Source organism: Pholcus phalangioides, unplaced genomic scaffold (assembly GCF_987345545.1).
Source record: "Pholcus phalangioides strain wild (caught in Gottingen) unplaced genomic scaffold, Ppha-v1.0 ptg000039l_1, whole genome shotgun sequence".
Lineage (NCBI taxonomy): Eukaryota > Metazoa > Arthropoda > Arachnida > Araneae > Pholcidae > Pholcus > Pholcus phalangioides.
In genome coordinates this window covers 2,264,981-2,275,005 of record NW_028301625.1, presented here as the reverse complement: position 1 = coordinate 2,275,005, position 10,025 = coordinate 2,264,981, and the positions used below count along the sequence as shown (strand labels likewise).

The 10,025-nt window shown below is 32.1% G+C and overlaps 1 protein-coding gene across 1 annotated transcript; it reads right to left on the bottom strand.

The window, feature by feature from the left end:
* Positions 1-285: 285 nt before the first annotated feature.
* LOC149065455 (uncharacterized) lies at positions 286-9,550 on the bottom strand. Its single transcript, XM_089253891.1, has 3 exons — positions 9,237-9,550; positions 4,094-4,240; positions 286-1,445 (listed from the first exon to the last, which is right to left on the bottom strand). Exons 1-3 carry the CDS (start codon positions 9,456-9,458, stop codon positions 777-779), a joined length of 1,038 nt encoding a protein of 345 aa, XP_089110017.1. The 5' UTR covers positions 9,459-9,550; the 3' UTR covers positions 286-776.
* Between the last annotated feature and the right edge of the window lie 475 nt (positions 9,551-10,025).

The window sequence follows — 10,025 nt, the reverse complement described above, 5'->3', positions numbered from 1 at the left end:
CATGAATGATGTATCCGAGTTCTACATGTTATTTGGATAATTTTTCTAATTGGGAGTATGCCTCTAGGATCAACGGTTCGCCAGTAAAATGCAGCAAGGGGAATTAAGTAATCACCCTGCATAGTTTGTTACTTTAATGTACAAATATTCTTTTTGCCTTTTTTTTTTCATCTACACAATTTAATGTTTTATCACTTCTGGTGAGGTGAACTATGAGGATTTATTTGATTTGTTAATTTGTAGTGTGTTAGTGTGTATAAAAATTTATGGTATTTGAAAAAATATAAATTAAAAAAACATTTTTTAACTTGTAGGAAAAAAATTATGCATTGCATATTACATTCAAGCTCACTTCCAATCTTTATCAAAAATTACATATAATTTCTTAAAAATACAAAAGTTCACTAACTTTTTTCAAAGCCACATTTCAACAACTTTTATAATACAACATTTATCTCCCTTATTATATAAAACCACTCTGTTGTTTTTTTCCCTCTAAACTATGATATGGTTTTGATATGTATCAAATTACATATTTGAATTTTTCAAGAAACTCGGAATGAATGAGTTCAAAAACTACAAAAAAAATTCAACAATATTTCCAGTTTTGAAAAATACTGAAAATGTTCATCATGCTACTGTAAAATACTAAGCCTTCATGGCAATTGAAATATCATAAAAATTTATTGAAATTATAGTATCCTAAATAATCACAAGGAAAAAAAGATAACATTTGTCTTTTAATGACTAAAATAAAAACTATAATTCATTAGCACCTAACGTCGATTTATTACATAGAAAATGACACTGGTCAACAACAAAGAGGAGGAAAGAAAAAAAGCAGTTGCATATGAATGTAATTTCAAACGCCTATCAATCTTATCATTTACATCATGTAAAATCTTTTTCACAAAAATATCTGAGTAGAAGCTCTCTGTAGTGTGGTTAGTGTCACTCTTTATGAATGCATCAACATCTTGAGCAATGTTTGAAAGCACTTCCTGCTGAACATTTACAAGGCCTATAAGATTATGAGTTTGACTCTCTACTTGATTTAAAATAGACTTAGAATCACTATTAGGCAACCTTAATTCATCAAGATGCTCTGATATCACATGCATCTTTTGCATAACACTACAAACCCTGTCGATTTTCTCTGCATGCGCAGAATTATGTTCTTCAATGACATGTTTTATATCCTGAGAAAAAAGTTTAATATCCTTGCGATGTCGCCAGTTATTGATACTGGATCCTATTACACCAACACATCCACCCACTACACCAGCAATCAAAGATATATATTTATTTTTTTCTCTATATGTCTTTTCATGGTCTTGACTGTTATTGATAGCTAAAGCTAGAGCTGTTTGTTCTTCTCTTTCAGTTTGATCACAAACTGCTAACAAACTCTGCAGATATCTCTGTTGCTTAATAAGCTCATGTTCCTATCAAATGATAAAAAGAGACAAATTTATTACATACATTTGCAGAAAAAAGCCAGTATGAAAGAAATTAATTTAGCGCACAAACATAACATTTAATACATAATCATTTATGTGCAATGTTAAAAAAAATAAATAAATATACTAGGAAAACTTCAATGGGCAAACTTTCTTGTTTTGGTTTACGAGAACCCTACCTTATGTAGATATTTTGTGTCACTGAAGAGATATGTGCGAGTATTTATACTTACACTATGTGTGTTACATTTTTTTTAAATCAAAAATCAGCAAGCAACTTGAATGAATTAAACCACTATGCTATTTTAACCAGTGTGAAATAATGACTTCAAAATCAAAAACTTGAATAAAAAATCAAAAATATATTCAGAGACACATTTTTTAAAAAACATGATTAATGCAAATATTAAGCAAGTTAAAAGTAAAATCTAATGTCTGATGGCTCAAAAATGAAAATAAAAACTCCAAACAGCTTTTCTGGCTTTTTTAGCTTCATTTTTGAGCCAACACATGTTGAAGCTTATTTATATAATTAATTTGAATTAGCTGCAGAATCTAAAATTTGACTTTTAAAGTGATACAAGCTATGGCTTTGTTACAGGAAATTACAGCAACTTATTTCCATATAGGGTATTTTGAAAGCAGTTTTCAGAGACTGTGAATAATAGTTATTGAAGGGCTTATGAAATTTTAACCAGCACTCACAAACAATTTAAATATTAAATACTTTCTCTCAAGCTAACATGAAGCAAAAATGATGTCTGAAAATCAAAGCATTAAAAAAATTAGGCATTGGATTTATGAATTTTAAAAGGTGATAAAAAGTACTATTTGAGCTAACAGGAAACATCAGCCAGTACACACACTAGTTGAAAATAAGGGAAGCACACCAAAAAAATTTGTCAATTCTATCACTCAATAAGAAACATGATTTAAAAAAAACTACCAAGCTCTATAATACCAAATCTTTTTATTCATTAAATTTAGTTGTTGCTAAATGTCTGAATATCCACAGATGATATAAATTTAAAAAAAAATTCAAATAAATCTTCTTTTTTTTTCTTATATCTGAGAGTATCATAATATAGTTACCTCAGCAAATAAAATCAACCACTTTATAAAATCAAATTGCTAAGAATAGATTAAAATTAATGATCATAAAAAAAAGTTCCACTCAATAAAATCAATGCAACTGTTTTTAAAGATCAAAACTTTTTGAAATGAACTTTTTTGTAAGGAACTGTGCAATTCCATTTCATTTTAGCATCTCAATATCCTTTGTTTGATCTAATTCTTTTAGAGAGCATGGTTATTTTATTGTAGAAATTGAAACCAATACATTTGCAGAAGCATTTAATGCTGAAAATGAACTGCATGAAGAATTCTTGCAGTAACACTTCTGTCAATGTTAATCATCTACAAGTTTTGACGGGCAAACCATGAAATTAAGAGATATCCTCAGGTGGTCTAATAGGTGTGAATCAAAATTTGATTGCTGAACCTACGTCATCTGCAGATAATGTTTGGAAAGATTTTACATGTTACGAGATAAACACTACAGTGGTAATTCCAATCAGTACCTACCAAAAGACTCTTTCGTCAAACATCAAAAGAACTAAAGATCCCTTGATTCCTGTTTATTAATTGGAATGTAAAACAAGCATTCAATAGTGTTCTCAGTCAATAGGGAAATAGATAGATCAGATAAATTGATCATCTAAAGCTCAAATTATGCACACTTATGTATAAAATAGTGTACTACAAACATAAATAAAAACTCAACGAAAAATGCTAAATCAGGTGGCTGAATGAAAAAAGAATAGAAAAACCACCCATATTAAATATTGTTGTCAAGATAATTGAGTGTGTTATTATTTAATGTGTTTTTATAGCGTGTTATAAAGATTGAAAATATCATAGATAATAGGGTGTATTTATCTCTTCTCTTTTGTTTGTAACAATAAGATGGAATGATCATGAATTATTATATTTACATAATCACAGTAAAAACTCGTATTAAAAATATTGCTTGCAATTTAACATTTAACATTAGTTCATTCAGACATTGCACAGATCCAATAGAATATAAAAAGATAAAGAAATACAGTACAAACAAACTCTGTCAGAGAATAGGGAAATAATTTTAAAAAAAAGAACATATATTCATATGTCATCTATATATCATTTCAAGAATTTCATCTCAAGAAAGCAACAATATTACTATAATTCAAATCATCAGAAAGCGATTGAGCAAATCACTAAGGCCATCATCTAGAAGCAACAATGGGGACAGTTTTAAACGTTAATAACACAAAATCCAAGATGATTTCAGAGTAAATAAAAATACTAATAAAGTTCATATCTGATTAGTAGTTTTACAAATTACTATACAGTGTACCGTATGGTTTTTATTTCTGACTTTCTGTTTGAAATATATTTTCAGAAAGTCAATAAATTATAGGAAGTAATACATGAAATAAATTGAAGGTAATTATAAAATTTTTGTGGTATTTTGTTTGATGTTAAGGATTCTGTTTCATTCATAAAGTGATTTTTTTAAACATGTAATCTGAAACCTAGCTTAAATGAACCTTAAATAAAAAATAAGGATTGATGTGAAAAAAAGTTATTACCTGAGTTACAACTGAGAGAAACATGTCATCTCCTCTCGGTATTTTTTCAAGTTTACTTTGGACTTCTTGTAAATTATTCTGCACCATCAAAATATCTTCTTGAATTTTCCGTCGCTTCTGTTGAACTTCACTTACTCTAGCTTGAGCCTACCAAAAAAAATGAAAATACAAACAATTAAAACTATTGCACCATAAGTTTATCTTAAAATCCTTATAAACAACCAACATTTCATAGCAATAAGAAAGCATACTTTTCCTTTCACAAATATCATATCGTCCCCCCTTATGCCAGAGACATGAATGTACAAATTTTCACTTTGTGGGTATATTAGCTGTTGGATCACTTGTTTTGCTATTTAAGTTTTACCAGAAACACGAATGTGTATCCCCTATTGAAACACGTTGTTCTTGCCATGCACGTTACATGAATGAAGTAAAACAGATGAATTATATATGTGGGTAAAGTAAACATTCAAACGTCACTTTCCAAATTTTTGAAATTTGCACATTCATTTCTGGTAAAAAGTGGAGGATATATCATGTCAATTGAAATCTCTGTAAATAGTTTTTTCCCCACAATGTGGTCATTATAGATATATACACAAGAGCTAACTAGACTATTTTACCACACACCAATTCTGGTCATATATCACGATATGGCAATTTCCAACCAGTGGAGTTAGGTGGGAAATGAAGGCGGCATCTATCTGTAGTTGCCTCAGGCTCAGTAGGAAAAGAACTTGTTCCACAATGTTCTTGCTCATGTGATGTATAACTTGTCACAACCAGGATCAAAAATAAGTAAGCATCACAAGCAAACACAAAAGTCAAGAATTAAAACTTATTACACAAGTAACTATTATTACTGAATTAAACATTATTTAAACTTATTGAAATCTGAGAAATTTTGACAAAGATCAAGTTTCACCATAAGACTCGCGCCCACAATGTAACAGTTTGTATCTTCAATTCATGGAGAATCAGTCGCTTAAGGTGTTTGTCGATCACTCTCGAACTATGCCACAGAGTTCCTTGACTTTGTGGACCTTAGAGATGATCAAGCGGCCAGAGTTGAATTCAGGAACATCAATGATGGAGAACCAGACTCTCCTGGTGGAGTCGAGTGCGACTGATGAAGCAAGTTACAGAGATGAAACTACGATTGAGATGAAAATACAATGCCCCGAGGTGATCATGCTGTCACCTTAAGGCGTGTATACACTAGCATGCTGATCTTGCAACACACGCCCCCCTGCAGCAGTTCTAATTCGCTCGTGGGTACACAAACTTCCTTTGTGTTCATTGAAAAAACAGATTCCAGGTGGGTCCAGTGAAAACAGCTCAAGAATCATTCACAACACGTACAAATTACTGAACAACCAATTGTGAATGCTTTCATTGCATGATCCACACGCTAGTGTATATGCGCCTTTATGTAGGGTTGGCTGCTGTCAAGGTGACCAATCAGCACTAATCACATTCCATTTGCATATGGTCTATTGTTCCAGGGCCGTCAGAAGAAGCAATGGCACTACATCATTTTGCCCTAACAGTGGTGAGGCTGGCAGATTTCAACAATGGTGTGGCACCATATCTGATGACTTCCAGTTGATGAGACTTAATATTTCAGGTGAAACTTACTATTAGAAATACAATTATTACTTAATTAGCACTTATTTAAATGGGGTGGTCCTTCTCCACCTGGCGTGGGTTCGTACTGTAACACTCGAATTCGAACCTGTGGACCTTGATGGTAACCTTCATAGTGGAAGACGAGCATCTTATCACTGCACTACTCGGGCAAAGTGCCATTTGAAAAACTTCATATGAAAAATTTTGCGTACACCTATGGCCAGAAGACTTTATAAATTGATGCATAAACTAGAAAGCTGCCATAGTTTATAATTCAAGTTGATAGAGCAATAAAGTAGTAATTTGATCACCCCGAGAAATCTAATAAATTTAGATTCAAAATTTGTATTATAAATACAGTTGAGTACACTTATAAGATACCATGGATATACCATACAGGTTTTTTAATCCTGAATATTTGGCCCATTCACTTCCATGTATTTTTACCTCTGTCAGAATCAGTTCTGGCCCATTTTTCAAGTGTAAGCAAATATTTTGGTGGTAAAAATTTGCTTCCCCCTTCAGTTGGCGACTTCTGTGGTCGCATAGTTTGCAGGATTCAAGTTCTGGCCCTGATCTCTGCTATTACATGCCCTGCTTAAAACACACACCATGGATCTAATATATCAAAATCACTTTAACCTAGAATATAATTTGAACATAACATACTGCAAACAAAAACCTGGAGAAATGAAGCCAAAAGTGAGTTATTTGTGCAACATGTACTTTTGCTGTATGTGATTGAGTGCTACCTTGATATTTTCTCACAAAAAGATGTGAATTTTTTCAATAACAAGAAAACTCAATTCATTGCCAAAAAAGTAACATTTGTCACTATCACAGATGGCGCTATATAAATTTGTACAGCTTTATTGCTACGTTTTGGAAAAATATGTAGTTATAGTGACAATAAAATTTTTGTTATTAAATCTGTCCTTTCCTATCTTTCTATGCAAACCACATCCTCTATTCTTTTCAAAGTATTGAATTTTCCCTTTTTTTTTGTTACTTTGTGATCACCTAGCATGGGCGGAAATAGGGGGGGGGACCCCCCCCCCCCAGCATCAAAGGTGAAGTCGACTGATCTAATGCATATATGTATAAATGAATTGACATCATCATCATCTTGCCCCCCCCCCCAGCAATAATGACCGTGCCCCTCCAGACTTCCAAGTCTATCTCCGCCTATGTGACCTAGTAGATGGCCGTGATGAAGAAACGCCGGTTGTAAATCATCAAAGAACTCCTTGTTGAAAAGCTATGCTAATTTAAAAGCATTGATTGGTGAGAGAGACTTGTAAAATTTATGAGCATTGGTTGATTTTTTTTTTTTTTGGATGAATTTTGTTATACAATGCCGTGAACTTCAAGTATAAATTATCCCCACATAAACATTTTTTAAAAAATTTTAACATTTAACATTCTTTAAAAAATGTTAAATTTTTTTTCCAGATATCAACCCAAAACTATATGCATGCAATATAACGTTTCAATTACGTGTTGCATAAGCTTATTTTGTCCATGACGATCTCAATAATATACTTTATACATACATACAACTGATATATATAAGCTAATTTCAAGATCTCGCTTATGACATACATGTCTGCTTTAACATACACTTCTCGAATCACCAACTGGTATGTTATAACTGACCCATTCAACTATATGTATTTCTATTGCTACACATATTTCGTAAGATCAAAGACAAATCAAAAGAAATAAAAATATTAACCAAATAGACCTATAAGAGTTGTTTTTCAAAATATTTCTTGTAACAGCCCTGATGAGCTTCCAAAATCTCAGCTCACCTTCATGAACTTTGAAAATAATCATGTGCCACTCTATGCACTATTTCTTCCAAGTTATTGCTTAAAAGAAAGATTATCAAATTACAGCACTGATCATATTACTACAATGAAATGGATCACCAAGGGATCAAAATAATTTTCTATTTTAGGCAGGTTTCAGTTTTATAAAGGGGTGCACATCTATCTTTTGATTTCATTTAAGACAGGCATCCATTTTATAAAGGTGAACTTCAAAACATTAATCAATAAAAGGACCATCTTTTGATTTCATTCAAGACAGTTTTCTGTCTCGTAAAGCATCTTAGACACCATAAGACTATTAATTTTTGAAAATGTAGAGGTTCTTGCTTTTTTCCTTCAGGAAACTCTCTCTGGCACTTGATTTACCCAAATTTGGATGATACATAATTGAAACAGCAGTTATACATCTGAAAAATGGTACCTGTTAACATTGAGAAAAAAAGGAGGGAATGAGTGGAACAGGTTTTCTGTTTCCCCCCCCCCCTTCCAGCCCACCCTCCTCCATATATGTGTAATACTATATTTTTTTGCTCATCAAAACTCAGCGAGGGGAAAAAACAATAATAATGCTGAGATAAAGATGAAAAAGCAATTCCAGAAAAAAAAAACAATTCAATTAAAGGGTTACCAATGAAGCGTCTCAATACAAGGAAGAGAAAAGACGGCGAGCTGAAAGTATTTCTTCCCTCAGCTCCGAGACGAAAAATTTCGCCCTTGTATGAAAAAAGGTTAATATGAGCCCTTAAAACCAGTAATTGAATGCCACAGCTTCACTTGAGAAGTATACCTTAATCTATCATAGAATATAGCCTAACTTTGACACTGATTAATTTCATATAAAGAAAATATCTAACCAGAAAAATATTTTTATATTTAAAATGACACTAAAACACACACTTCTCAGAACAGAAAATGGTTCTGATATGAAACTTAGAGAAAACCACAAGATTGTCAAAGAAACATCATAGTTATTCGAAGAATTCGAGTAAAGTCAGTTTAAAGAAAGTTTATCAACAATTATACTTGAGCTTTAGGGAAAACAATTATATCTATTATATTTTTAAAAATATTATAACCCTTGACTATTATTAAACCTTGACCAGCCACAAACTAACATTTAAATACTGAATACGACTCCCAAAACAGAATATGCCAAAAACTGTGATGTGCAGCAGTGATTTAATTGTCACTTCTGCTCAAACAACATCAATACATATGTTTCTAATCATGTCATTTGATACAGCATTTCTATGGTTTGGGGATCAGAGATGGTTTGTGATTTGAAGATAGGTCCGCAAACAAACTTGAAAACACAATTTTAATTACATAAAAAAACCCTTTACATGCAAAAATTTGTTACTATATTCACATTGATTGAAATGAGAAATTAGACCCTCATTCTATGAGTTAGTGGCCCATCGAATTTTTTCAGTCATTCTACTGATCCTTAAGGCAAGAAATGCTTATTTAATACATACGATGTTCGATCAAATTGGGATTTACCACTAGAATCTATTCCGAACAGTCACATCCATTTATGATCATGAAAGATTTCGAACTCAAATATGGACTGTAGGTTCGGGAAAGCAAATCTAATTTTTGGAAATTAGTTAGTGCATGACCAGCAATATTAGACATTGTGAAATATTTAGAGGTAAATTGAATATGTTTATTGTTACCTTAAGAACATTGTCATGCATTTCGGTTAATTTGGTAATGCCGAACAAGTCTTCGTATCGTTTAAAAGCGGTTTTTAAACGCTCTTCCCAAGAATTTACTGCCTCGAGCTGAGCAATACTCGACATATTTGTTCTTTGGTATATTCTACAATTTTTTACAAAGTCTATTGCAATTTTATTTGAGAAAGATACAAAAATGAAAGAACTCCGTAATCGTCCCATCTTGGCTTGACTTGTTTTCCGTCCTTTTGTACCAACCTAGGATCGCCCCATCTCCACAACACCAATTTCCTTGCATGTATGTAAACATCAACGGCTTTGACCAACATTGATTGACAGACTGTTTCCCCCCCCCCCCACATTTCTTGCAACCATACTGATAAAAATAATTCAATATTCTAAATGAAAAATGATAGCTTTGATCCCTGTTTAACGAGAGTTTTGTATTGATATTTGAATTTATCATTGAAACTCATGTAAGGCGCATTAGTGGTGACGTCACGACCGGCAGCGCTGATTCCAAACAAACATGAGCTGAGCGAAAATATTCGTAAATATTCACCTTACTTTACGAAGAGAAAATATGAAACATTATTTTACAGATTATTGTCAAACAGAGCCCCCAACTAATGGTTATCTGTGCAGAATTAATCAGAAACACTGCGAAATGTGACTATTGTGATGATCAAGAATCAAATGATCACTTCTTTTTTATATGCAAACATTGGAATAAATATCGCAATACTTTTTTCCAAAGTATTGGTATAAGAAATAATCAGAATTGTAATT